A 14,141-nucleotide genomic window follows, 5' to 3' on the forward strand; every position below is an offset into this window, starting at 1 on the left:
CCACCGACGCGACTAACGCCCCGGCTCTTGTTGCTTGCGTTGCAGGACGAGGAGAACGGGAACGGGAACGGGAAGGGTGAGTGCGTCGCCCCCGGCAGCGCCCGGCACAGCCGAGCTGCAGCAACGCAGCTCGCACTGCCCAGCGGCTGTGACACGGCTCCCCCTGCTGGGCAGAAACCCACATCGCGCCACTGCCGCCCGACCAGCCGTGCTCACTGTTTACTGTCTGCGATTGCGATCGTTCTCCGCGATCTGCATTCCTCCCGTCTAGTGGATGTTTATCTCCTCTGTCGGGTGGCTGGCTGACCTTCTGTCTGTGGGGCTCTTCCACGATTACACAGAGACAGAGCAATCATTTAAACTGTCTCAAAATCTCATATTTGTAAATGTTTGTCAGCATCACACATCGGTGATTTTTTTGTCACAATTCAATTTTTAATATATTTTTAAAAATATATTTGTATATATATATATATATATATACTTATATATATAAGTGTGTGTGTAAAACGTCCTCCTTGACATTTCATGTATAGGAAGCAGTGCTTTACTGTTTTTTTAACTGTTTGAGAGCTGTTCAGTTACAAGTGTGAATTGTTTTTGTCTGCGTATATGCTTGTGTGTGTGTGTGTGTGTGTGTGTATGCGTGTGTATGTGTGTGTGTGTGTGCGTGCGTGTATGCGTGTGTGTGCGCGCGTGTGTGCAGGATTCCATCGTGGTCGTCTGGAGCCAATGGACACCATCTTTGTGAAGAGTGTGCGAGAGAGAGGCCCCGCCCACCAAGCTGGCTTGCGCACAGGTATGAGGGGGCGGGGTTACCCGAGGGGGCGGGGTTTCGCGAGGCCTGCGTCACATGGCTTCTCTCACTGTGCTCCGGGTTTTCAGTTTGTGAACATGAACTCAAAAAAAATTCAATTTCTACAATCTCAATTTACCAAAAAGGAAACTGGTATAACGGTATATACTGTAAGTGTTTTTCTTCGTATATCTGTAACTGGACCTTTTTTGGCACATAACCATCTTCTTATTTTGGTTATATAAACACTAAACAATGATATGACTTTAATTTGAATGAGAATTTTTGCTATTAGTTGACTTCTTCAAACAATTATTGCCATTTTTTTCCTCCATGGAAAATATTACATTGTTCTGCTTCTGTGCTTCTAAGACTCGTGTGACAAGATACGTGACAATAACAGCTGACCGGTCAGTATTGCGATGAGGATCTGTGGATAGCGGTTAGTTTGTTGTGAAAACACCAAACCGGTTTGTCAGCCGGTGTGAAGTATTCAAAACAAATTTTCTCAGTAGGCGTGAAATAATGCAAAAACCAAAACAAGTTCAAGTGACTTGTTTTGTGAGAGTAACAGTTTTTAAAATTTAGATAGCAGATGTATGCCGTTTGACGCTGCGTCTTCAAGCGCGAAATCCTGGTGTTTGAAGGTGTTTCGTAGAGAAAAATATTTCTTTCTTTGTTTTACCAGACAACATATATCTGATGGCCTTTTATGTTAACAAACGTTCTTCAAGCGTTATGACCTGGAAGTGCTCTGAGTCTACACATCACTATATGTAGTATCTACTGGAATAGCGAAAACTTATAGTTAGTAAAAATAGTTAGTCAGTCAGAACCTTTATTTAAATTCTCGGAGGTACAATTGAGGGCCAGGCCCTCATTTTCAATGTAGCCGAGATTACAAACACAATTAAAACACAATAAGTGTAATAAAAGATCACAGAACATAGCAACAGTAACTAACATAGTAAATAATAAATAAAGTAAAATATAATAAAAAATAATAAAATAAATAAAATCAAGCACAGATAAGATCAAAAACAGATACAATCAGAGACAGGAATGTTCAAAACCAGCGATCTAAACTGCCCATAAGTTGGTAGAGAACTGATTTTCAGCAATTGTTGGAGCTCATTCCAGGAGGATGGGGCACTAAAATGGAATGCTGACTTCCCAATTTCTGATCGAGCCCGAGGGACCTTAAGCATAAGCAAGCCATTTGATCGGGTTCGATAGGGTCCAGAGCGCCACTCTAACAACCTTGTAATATAAGGTGGAAGCATTCCGACAGTGGCCTTAAAGATAAACAAAAACCAGTGTTTATCACGCCTCACTGCCAGAGAAGTGAGGCGTGAAGTGAGACCCACCTTGGCATAGAGGACACAGTGGTGGGTACCATAACTATCGCCAGTGATAAATCTGAGAGCAGAGTGATAGACTGTGTCCAAGCGCTTAAGAGAAGAAGGAGCAGCAATTCTATAAATAATGTCACCATAGTCTAACACTGAAAGGAAAACTGCTTCAACAGTTCTTTTTCTACTGATCATAGGGAAGCAAGATCTGTTTCTATGAAGGAAGCCCATTTTTTGTCTCAGTTTGCTGACAAGATCATCTATATGGAATGTAAATGAGAATTTCTCGTCAAGCCAGATGCCAAGATATTTATATTCAGAAACTCTCTCAATTGTAGAACTATTTGCAGTGGATATAAATATACTATCATAGTACCATAGTAGTTAGTAGTAGATAGAAACTAATTTTTAAAAATTGACACACTTCTTTTGCGCTGCTAGCCTGTTTCGTTATTATATTACATTACAGGCATTTAGCAGACGCTCTTATCCAGAGCGACTTACACAACTTTTTTACATAGCACTTTACATTGTATCCATTTATACAGCTGGATATATACTGAAGCAGTTTCGGTTAAGTACCTTGCTCAAGCGTACAACGGCAGTGTCCTACCCAGGAATCGAACCTGCGACCTTTCGGTTACAAGTCCAGTTCCTTACCCACTGTGCTACACTCCATTATCATACTGGAACGTTTGTATTGTTGGAAATCCCGGCGTTCCCTCAGAGGGGGTGGGGGTTGTGAAAGCCCGCCGTCCTGCCCCGCGGCCGCGGTTCGTCGGGGAGCGTCGGTCGCCGCGTCGCCCGTCATCACGCGGATACGAACGCGCCGAGACGAGAAAATGACGGAGCCTGCGAGGGTGCAGACGTGTCCATGACAGAGAGAGTCGGGTGCCGTGAATGAGTCACACGGAAATGAGAGGTTTTCCCATGGAGGATGCGCACAGACACACACACACACACACACACACACACACACACACAGACACACACAGGCACACGCCTGCACACACTCACATGCACGTGGGCACACGGAGACACACAGGTCTGAATAGTGTTCACTGTGTGAACTAAACTGTGTTCTTGGCTAGAAATAGCTGTACAAAATAAGTATTGTACCTTACTGAACCTGTGTTTAGCAGTTGTCTATGACCATGAAATGCACTTTTTGTAAGTCGCTTTGGATAAAAGCGTCTGCCAAATAAATGTAATGTAATGTAATGTCACGCACGCTCACACACACACTTTGATAAATGCGTGAGATCACAGGCATGAGCACGTATGTAAACACACACACACACACGCACGCACACACACACACGCGCTGTGGTTCTGTCAGAGAGGCTTTCAGGACAGTGGCCTGTTTATGCCAGGGGTACTGCGTGTCTTTGTTTGTTTTCATTAACTCTAATTTTCCCGGAGGGGATTACGCCGCTAACAATGTACAATGAAACGCAGCCCTGTAATATCAACATGCCCTGACCGGAACCCCCCTTCCAGCCCCCCCCCGACCTGAGGGGCCTTCCTGTTGCAACTGCTTCTCAACCTGGCTAACCTGGCCTGTACCCCCCCCCACCCACCCTCCCGTCTATCCCAAACCTTCACCCAACCCCCCCCACCCCTCCCAACGTAGTGCACCCCAACCTTCCCGAATCGGCGTCGCGGGCACCCTCGACCCCGCAGTCGAAGTCCCCCTTTACTCCCATCGACCCCCCCTTCCTTCTTCAGAGGCCTTTTCCTTCTCCTGAACATAGTTGCTTGCAAGGATATCCTCCTGCGGTGGAATCTGTTTTTAAAATGAGAACACCCTGGAAGGCCCGAGCTTTCCCTGGGGCTCCTTCCTGCAGGCTGACCCCGCCGCGACCCCTAGCGGCGGGTAAACAGACGCCCTCGCAGCTACGCGGTCCGCGAAACGCCGCGGTAAACGCGGCGAGGGAACGGTGGCGGATCGAAACGCCGCGGTCCCACCGCCATCTCCGGACCTGAAAAACAGGCGAACGTGATCTGGAAAAAACCTGCGGGTTCCCTTCCCCGTCCTTGAGATCGGTCTTGCTTCCGAGAGAATCCCAGAATCAATTGCGTCTGGGGGGGCATACGGGGAGGCGTTGCTCGCTGCTTTTGGGGTTTGCTGTGGAGTGTTTCACGGACGAGCTCAAACAAAACTCTTTCACTTTTGTCGTGCTCGGGAACAATGTACGCTTCTTACACGGGGAGATGTCCAGGGTCAGTGGGTCAGGTGTAATATCTGTCTCAGCTGTGCTTCACACAGATCAGAACTCGTATTTTGCTGTGTACATGTCAAGGCATTTGGATTTGAGATCAAGCAGCGAATACGAGACGTGCAGCAGCTGTTATTTCATGGTATTTACATGCTTATGTGTTTTATCACTTTACAGAAGCAGCTGTTTTACCATGAAATAGAAGCTGATTGTCTGTGCTTGTGTCTCATATTCATCTTTCGATCTGAAATCCAAATTTCACTCTACCGTTACCGTACTTTTGGATGGCACCGTACCTACAGTACAAGCTCAGAATTCTAAGAATGTAATTTGAGTAAAATGGCTGCTCAGCTGTGTTGTTTTGGGCAATTATTGTATTTTGTTTAAGGGCAGTATGTGTACCAAAAACATGTATCACCTGACATGATTGCCAAAAAGAGCCCAGGTGTTTTTAAACAAGAACCAATGAGAGAGTGAGCTGAGGGTCACCTGACCTCTTCTAAACTAAGTGTGGGTATTGTGCGTGAGTTGAATTGGAGCCGTGCAGCCCCCCCAACCTAGGACCTGAGGAAAAACAACTCTCATTTTCATAAACACCGATTCATACATTATTTAAGCCGGCCCTCTTTGTGAGTGCCAGTCTGCACGCACGTATGGCAGTGGTGCTTAGTGCTATGTGCCAGGAGCTAGGGGGATGTTTATCAAGGTGTGTGTGTGTGTGTGTGTGTGTGTGTGTGCGTGTGTGTGCGTGTGTGTGCGTGTGTGTGCGTGTGTGTGCGTGTGTGTGCGTGTGTGTGTGTGTGTGTGTGTGTGTGTGTGTGTGCGTGTGTGTGTGTGTGTGTGTGTGTGTGTCTTTCAGGGGACCGACTAGTGAAGGTGAACAGAGAGAGTGTCCTGGGTAAGACCTACTCTCAGGTGATCGCCTTGATCCAGAACAGGTAAAGCCCGGGCCGTGGGGGGAGGGGGGGGGAGCGTGTGGGGTTTGGGCGTGGCCCCCACATGGTGTCTCACGGTTGTGTGTGGCTGACTCTGGCCATTAAACAGGCCTGTTCCTCAAACTGGCATGCTGCACTGAAACATACCCTCTGTTGTGATCAAATATTAGGACATGGTGCACGTGTTTGCCTGAGTTTCTGTCAAGTATTTATTGATTAAGTGCCAGGCATTCCAGTGACATGCTGATCTCTTCCTCCTCTCCCTCCCTCCCTCCCTTCCTCCCTCCCTCCTTCTCGCCCTCCCTCTCTCTCTCTCTAAGCGAGAGCATGCTGGAGCTCTCGATTATGCCAAAAGATGAAGATGTGCTGCAGCTGGTGAGTGAACGAGCTTTCTGCACCCCCCCCCCTCGCTACACACACACACACGCACACACACACACATGCCTGTGGGCGCACCTGCATGCACACACACACACACACACGCACACACACACGCCTGTGGACGCACCTGCATGCACACACACACACACACACACACATACACGCCTGTGGGCGCACCTGCATGCACACGCACACACACACACACGCCTGTGGGCGCACCTGCATGCACACACACACACACACACACACACACGCCTGTGGGCACACCTGCATGCACACACACACGCACACACACACACAGGCAGAGTGAGCCTGGCTGTGCTGTGTTTATTTGTTTGCCCTCACTCTGACCGAGTTCTTGGTGGTATGAGGGTGTGTCTGTATTCCAGTCAGCTAGATTGGTTTTACTGTTAAAGCATTCAGCCACATACACATACCGCTTAATCACTTACTCTGTCACTTCCATTAATATTTAAAGCTTTCCCACACAAACACACACACACACACACACACACACAGACACACCTGTTTTCTTCCCATTTCTCTGTTTAGTTCACATGATCAGACATGCAGTGCCACTCCCCTCCCATGTACTGCTCGAGCCTGGAATGTTTCATCATATCTGCCTCTACTGCCTGCCTATTCTCAACACACACACACACTCAGAGACATACACACACACACACACAGACACACATACACACACACACACACACTCACACACAGTCTTATACACATACACTCAGAGACATACACACACAATCACACAAACCACACACACACACACACACACACACACACATACACACACTCACACAGATACACACACACAGACGCACAAATGCACACACACATACTCAGAAACCCATACGCACACACGCATACATACACATGCACGCGCGCATAAGTGCACAAGCGTACGCATGCACGCATGCACAAACAACTACAACATACAGACACAGTCACCCACAAAAACACATCCATGCGTGCATGCGCAAGCATACACACGCACACGCACGCACACACAGCGCACTCATGCGCGCGCGCGGACGTCTCTCCTCTCCCAGCGCCGACATCAGCTGCATTCCAGGGGTGACATCACCGCCCGGGTAGCTCCTCCCACCTTCCCCTCTGGGTGAGGAGTGTGTGTGTGTTTGCGTGCTCGCGAGCGATTCGGAAGGGTGTGGCCAGAGTTGGGACACCACCACGCTCGGCGAGAGAGAGACCGAATTAGACGGAGAGCTCAGACAAGAAGGAGGGAAGCTTGAGAGAGGAGAAGGAGGGGAAATTAAAAGAGGGACAGCGGAGAAAAACGACAAGACAGGCGATAGCGCTGCGGCGGTGGGACTAACCACCCTCTAATGCTTTGTGAATACCCTCCTCGGCCTGACATTCGTCTTTGTTCACAGCCCACCCCTCCTCAGGCCTTTCAGGTAACGCTGAGAGAATCGGACTCGCGCTTTTATTTCTGAAAGCAACATTTTCGGTTTTGCCGTTAGCGTGCCGTGCGCTATGTCTCGGTTTTGAGCTCAGAAGTGACGGGTTTTAGCCGCGTTGCCGTCGCGCGGTGTTTGTGGTGGGCAAGGTGAGTTCCTGAGCGTTGTTGTGGGGGCGGAGCTATGCTAATGAGCCAGGACGTCATGTCGTTCGCTGTTTGCAGAAGCCAGGTGCATGAGAGGAGCTGCTCTCTCCAGTAGCACCCTGGCCCCTCGCGTATGGTGGAGGCTGCTGGAGTTAGTGTGTGTGTGTGTGTCTGCGCGTAGGTTTGTGTGTATGTGTGTGTGTGTCTGCGAGTGCGTTTGTGTGTATGTGTGTGTGTGTGCGTCTGCGCGTGCCTTTGTGTGTCTGTGTGCGTGTGCGTGTGTGTATGTGTATATGTGTGTGTGTCTGTGCATGTGTTTGTGTGTGTGTGTGTGCGTGTGCACATGCTGGAGAGGTTCCCACAAGGAGGGTGTGGGAGTGTGGAACTGAATACTTTTCACAAACACTGGATTTACCCTTTTGTTGTTTGTCTCTTACAGACATACTGTCATAGTGCTGTGTCTCTCTCTTACAGACATACTCTCATAGTGCTCTGTGTCTCTTACAGACATACTCTCATAGTGCTCTGTGTCTCTCTCTTACAGACATACTCTCATAGTGCTCTGTGTCTCTCTCTTGCAGGCATACTCTCATAGTGCTCTGTGTCTCTCTCTTACAGACATACTCTCATAGTGCTCTGTGTCTCTTACAGGCATACTCTCATAGTGCTGTGTATCTCTCTTACAGGCATACTCTCATAGTGCTCTGTGTCTCTTGCAGGCATACTCTCATAGTGCTCTGTGTCTCTTGCAGGCATACTCTCATAGTGCTCTGTGTCTCTTGCAGGCATACTCTCATAGTGCTCTGTGTCTCTTACAGACATACTCTCATAGTGCTCTGTGTCTCTTACAGACATACTCTCATAGTGTCTGTGTCTCTTACAGCATACTCTCATAGTGCTCTGTGTCTCTTACAGACATACTCTCATAGTGCTCTGTGTCTCTCTCTTACAGGCATACTCTCATAGTGCTCTGTGTCTCTTACAGGCATACTCTCATAGTGCTCTGTGTCTCTTACAGACATACTCTCATAGTGCTGTGTCTCTGTCTTACAGGCATACTCTCATAGTGCTCTGTGTCTCTCTCTTACAGACATACTCTCATAGTGCTCTGTGTCTCTTACAGACATACTCTCATAGTTCTCTGTGTCTCTTACAGACATACTCTCATAGTGCTCTGTGTCTCTCTCTTGCAGGCATACTCTCATAGTGCTCTGTGTCTCTCTCTTACAGACATACTCTCATAGTGCTCTGTGTCTCTTACAGACATACTCTCATAGTGCTCTGTGTCTCTGTCTTACAGGCATACTCTCATAGTGCTCTGTGTCTCTTACAGACATACTCTCATAGTGCTCTGTGTCTCTCTCTTACAGACATACTCTCATAGTGCTCTGTGTCTCTTACAGACATACTCTCATAGTGCTCTGTGTCTCTTACAGACATACTCTCATAGTGCTCTGTGTCTCTCTCTTACAGACATACTCTCATAGTGCTCTGTGTCTCTTACAGACATACTCTCATAGTGCTCTGTGTCTCTCTCTTACAGACATACTCTCATAGTGCTCTGTGTCTCTCTTACAGACATACTCTCATAGTGCTCTGTGTCTCTCTCTTGCAGACATACTCTCATAGTGCTCTGTGTCTCTTACAGGCATACTCTCATAGTGCTGTGTCTGTTATAGACATACTCTCATAGTGCTCTGTGTCTCTCTCTTACAGACATACTCTCATAGTGCTCTGTGTCTCTTACAGACATACTCTCATAGTGCTCTGTGTCTCTTACAGACATACTCTCATAGTGCTCTGTGTCTCTTACAGACATACTCTCATAGTGCTCTGTGTCTCTTACAGACATACTCTCATAGTGCTCTGTGTCTCTTACAGACATACTCTCATAGTGCTCTGTGTCTCTTACAGACATACTCTCATAGTGCTCTGTGTCTCTCTCTTACAGACATACTCTCATAGTGCTCTGTGTCTCTCTCTTACAGACATACTCTCATAGTGCTCTGTGTCTCTTGCAGACATACTCTCATAGTGCTCTGTGTCTCATACAGACATACTCTCATAGTGCTCTGTGTCTCTCTCTTACAGACATACTCTCATAGTGCTCTGTGTCTCTTACAGACATACTCTCATAGTGCTCTGTGTCTCTCTCTTACAGACATATTCTCATAGTGCTCTGTGTCTCTCTCTTACAGACATACTCTCATAGTGCTCTGTGTCTCTCTCTTACAGACACTCTCATAGTGCTCTGTGTCTCTCTCTTACAGACACTCTCATAGTGCTCTGTGTCTCTCTCTTACAGACATATTCTCATAGTGCTCTGTGTCTCTCTCTTACAGACACTCTCATAGTGCTCTGTGTTTCTCTCTTACAGACATACTCTCATAGTGCTCTGTGTCTCTCTCTTACAGACATACTCTCATAGTGCTCTGTGTCTCTCTCTTACAGACACTCTCATAGTGCTCTGTGTCTCTCTCTTACAGACATACTCTCATAGTGCTCTGTGTCTCTCTCTTACAGACACTCTCATAGTGCTCTGTGTCTCTCTCTTACAGACACTCTCATGGTGCTGTGTCTCTCTCTTACAGACACTCTCATAGTGCTCTGTGTCTCTCTCTTACAGACATATTCTCATAGTGCTCTGTGTCTCTCTCTTACAGACATACTCTCATAGTGCTCTGTGTCTCTCTTACAGACATACTCTCATAGTGCTCTGTGTCTCTCTTACAGACATACTCTCATAGTGCTATGTGTCTCTCTCTTACAGACATACTCTCATAGTGCTATGTGTCTCTCTCTTACAGACATACTCTCATAGTGCTCTGTGTCTCTCTCTTACAGACATACTCTCATAGTGCTGTCTCTCTCTCTTACAGACATACTCTCATAGTGCTCTGTGTCTCTCTCTTACAGACATACTCTCATAGTGCTCTGTGTCTCATACAGACATACTCTCATAGTGCTCTGTGTCTCTCTCTTACAGACATACTCTCATAGTGCTCTGTGTCTCTCTCTTACAGACATACTCTCATAGTGCTCTGTGTCTCTTACAGACATACTCTCATAGTGCTCTGTGTCTCTCTCTTGCAGACATACTCTCATAGTGCTCTGTGTCTCTCTCTTACAGACATACTCTCATAGTGCTCTGTGTCTCTTACAGACATACTCTCATAGTGCTCTGTGTCTCATACAGACATACTCTCATAGTGCTCTGTGTCTCTCTCTTACAGACATACTCTCATAGTGCTCTGTGTCTCTCTCTTACAGACATACTCTCATAGTGCTCTGTGTCTCTTACAGACATACTCTCATAGTGCTCTGTGTCTCTTACAGACATACTCTCATAGTGCTCTGTCTCTATTACAGACATACTCTCATAGTGCTCTGTGTCTCTTACAGACATACTCTCATAGTGCTCTGTGTCTCATACAGACATACTCTCATAGTGCTTTGTGTCTCTCTCTTGCAGACATACTCTCATAGTGCTCTGTGTCTCTCTCTTGCAGGCATACTCTCATAGTGCTCTGTGTCTCTCTCTTGCAGGCATACTCTCAGGATGCCTATCTGAGGGGTAATGAACCATATACGGGCGGAGCCCGTGATCTGCCAGACCCCCCGCCTCTCTGCTACCCCTCCAGCAAACCCCAGCACCCGCCGGCCCCTGCGGGGCCCCCTATGGGACAGAACCAGCTGGACAACTGGAACCGCTGGCCAGGCTTGGGACACACCTCCCCCCTGGACAACCGGGGCAGCCAGGCGCGGGACCCCGGGGGGGCGGGCCGTTCTAGCCCCGCCCACCGCACAGAGGAGATCCAGTACGGCATGACCGGGAAGCAGAAGGCCACGGGGCAGACCCGCGGGCGGCCCGCTCCCTCCTCCTCCTCCCCGCACCACTACCCCAATCAAAACGCTGGCCACGCCCACGGCCCCGCCCTCCAGCAGCCCCCCCCGCAGGTCCGCCTGAGCCGGAGCGACCGCTGCCAGCAGGCGCTGACGGACTGGTACCACAGCCAGGCGCCCGAGCGCGCCCACGGCCACGCCCCCGGCCGCGCCCCGCCCCCGCGCCACCGCAGCTTCTCGCAGGACCGGCTGAGCGAGGCGGGGCCGGGGCGGGGGCGGCTCAGCGTGGGCTGGCCCCACAGCGCCTCCCAGGACACCCTGCTCCTGCCGCAGCAGCCCCCGGGCCTCGCCCCCGCGCACCCCGACCCCTGCTGGGCGGGGCTGCGCTCCAGCCGCGCCCGCTCCGAGAACCAGCTGGCCGCCGCCAAGCTCGAGCGCCGGCAGACCTTCGGCCGCTCGCTGGAGATGCTGGACCGGGCGTCCGCGCCCGCCCCCGCCCCGCCCCGCCTCGAGAGGGGGGGCCGGCAGCTCCAGCAGGCCCCGCACCGGGGCGAGGGCTTCCAGAGGAGTTACTACGGCGCGCTGCCGCCCCCTGGTGGCCGGCAGGCGCGCCCGCAGCAGCCGCCGCGGAGGCCGACCCCCCCGCAGGCCCTCGAGGAGCCGATGGTGGGCTACCGCAGCTACAGCCCCTCCTTCCAGCGCAAGGCGGGCCGCTTCCTCCAGGCCTCGTCTTTCAAGGACCACTCCCCCTCGGGGCTGCCCCTCTCCTGGACGCCCTCCCCGAAATCCAGCCCCCCGGACGCCCCCGGCCAGCTGCTCGCGCCCTGCTCCGCCTCCCCCCTCCTCTCCGCCGTCCTGGCCGAGCCCCAGGACGGGGCGCGGCGGCCGACCAATCACGAGAGGCTGGGGGCGGGGCCGGAGGTGGTGCTGAGGCAGAAGCCGCCCACGGGCCGCCGCTCCTCCCACCCGCACCACCCCGCCGAGGCCGCCGCCCCTCCCCAGCGAGACCCCGCCCCTCGCCGAGCCAACGGCGCCGTGGCTCACCTGCCGCTGGAGGACGATTCGCTGGCCACCATCCCCTTCATAGGTCAGTACCGCCCCTCTGCCCCGCCTCCTTTCCCTCTCAGCCAATGAGAGAGCTGTGTATGGGGAGCGAGACATGTCAAGGGTCGATTCAGTCTGTGTATCTTACAGTCTTCACCAATGATTTTGTGATTATGGCCCCCATAAATGTTTTAGTGCTTGTGCCCTTCACATGTCGTTTAGTGCTTATGGCTTTCAGAAGTGTTTTAGTGGCCCTGGCCTTCACAGATATTTTATTTTTATTCACTTTCATAAAGAAGCATGTTTGTTATTACAGATAGAGAGGACCCTTGCCCTCGTTTGTGTCTTTCTTGTGTATTGTGAGTTATATAGCCTATATAAAACAGTGCATATATAAAACAAGAGCACTGCATACACACACTCCCACACAAACACACACACACACACGCTATTTGTTCTCTTTCTAGCTCTCTCTCTCTCTCTCTCTCTCTCTCTGGCATTATTTATCAGTTATTTAGTTGGTTATTTATCAGTTCCACCCTGTGGTTTTTGGGTTAGGCTGGGAATTGCTTGTGTGTGTTTGTGTGTGTGTGTGTGTGTGCGCGTGTGTGTGTGAGCCCACTGTTTCCTGGAGTCTGACACAAGCCGCCACTCGCCCCTGACAGCTGGGCGGGCCAGCTTTCGAGCAAACGAAATTCGAATGGCCGTAAAAAACACGCCTGCGTTATCCGCAAAGGGACCGCGGATCGAGTCCCTGGAATGCTTCGCGTTGCACTCGCCGTCCAGCCGTGTTTGAGCGACCGTGATTCACGCGCGTTTCTGCATCGACTCATTTCCCTGAGAAGATAGTTCCCGGAACGCGGCTACGCTTCCCGCAAGCTTCGCTTGAAACGGGCGCCGCGTTCTTTCCGGAAAAGTCCGTAAACCCCAGGCTTTCAGACACGCGGAGATTAAAAAAAAAAACAAAACAAAAAAAAACCTCTGCGGAAAGAGCGTAGCGGCGTGCCGTCACCGTTTGGCGGAGGCGAATCACCCGAAACCAGGCGGTTCGAGCTGTGCGCGCCCGGACTTGTTCTAGGGCTAAACGCTGAGAGCAGGGCAGTTTCAGGCTACGGGGCTCTCTCTGCCGATAAGATCAAAATGCGTGTGTGTGTGTGTGTGTTATAGGACGGAGTGTAGCACAGTGGGTAGGGAACTAGACTTGTAACCGAAAGGTCGCAGGTTCGATTCCCGGGTAGGACACTGCCGTTGTACCCTTGAGCAAGGTACTTAACTGAAATTGCTTCAGTATATATCCAGCTGTATAAATGGATACAATGTAAAATGCTATGTAAAAGTTGTGTAAGTCGCTCTGGATAAGAGCGTCTGCTAAATGCCTGTAATGTAATGTCTGTGTGCCGTTTGAAGGCTCGACCTGCGTCGTTGCTCTCGCTGTGTTGTTGTTTTTTTGTGTTTTTTTTTTTTTTTAAAGAGAGCCCCAGGGACCTTGAAATTATGACCGAAATATTTTAAATTCTATTAAAAAAAACGAAAGAGCAGGTGGCTGAAATTGCGTCTGTCGTTTTGACCGGTCACGGTCTGGAGTGGTTAATTGCGTCTGTCGTTTTGACCGGTCGCGGTCTGGAGTGGTTAATTGCGTCTGTCGTTTTGACCGGCCGCGGTCTGGAGTGGTTAATTGCGTCTGTCGTTTTGACCGGTCACGGTCTGGAGTGGTTAATTGCGTCTGTCGTTTTGACCGGTCACGGTCTGGAGTGGTTCATTGCGTCTGTCGTTTTGACCGGCCGCGGTCTGGAGTGGTTAATTGCGTCTGTCGTTTTGACCGGTCACGGTCTGGAGTGGTTAATTGCGTCTGTCGTTTTGACCGGTCACGGTCTGGAGTGGTTAATTGCATAAACATGGCAGCGTTGCATGTTCCTTCTTGCGCAAAATAGTTTCTGGTTATGAAAGGTTGAACAAAGAGTGGGGATTGGCTGTCTTGTGTGTGTCATA

At 50.1% G+C, this 14,141-nt stretch overlaps 1 protein-coding gene across 7 annotated transcripts in view; it reads left to right on the forward strand.

Annotated features, from left to right (window-relative positions):
- LOC135244162 (rho GTPase-activating protein 23-like) overlaps nt 1–14,141 on the forward strand; it is a 98,090-nt gene that overhangs the window by 61,263 nt on the left and 22,686 nt on the right. For 6 of the 7 annotated variants that reach the window (XM_064316399.1, XM_064316396.1, XM_064316398.1 and 3 more), the window contains exons 3-7: nt 46–76; nt 707–799; nt 5,227–5,305; nt 5,623–5,677; nt 10,812–12,195. In XM_064316399.1, the coding sequence (XP_064172469.1) occupies nt 46–76; nt 707–799; nt 5,227–5,305; nt 5,623–5,677; nt 10,812–12,195 (1,642 nt within the window). Of the gene's footprint in view, nt 1–45; nt 77–706; nt 800–5,226; nt 5,306–5,622; nt 5,678–5,972; nt 7,117–10,811; nt 12,196–14,141 lie in introns of those variants that run through there. The other variant, XM_064316402.1, reaches the window with a different exon arrangement.

This window comes from Anguilla rostrata, chromosome 17 (assembly GCF_018555375.3).
Source record: "Anguilla rostrata isolate EN2019 chromosome 17, ASM1855537v3, whole genome shotgun sequence".
Classification (NCBI taxonomy): Eukaryota; Metazoa; Chordata; class Actinopteri; order Anguilliformes; family Anguillidae; genus Anguilla; species Anguilla rostrata.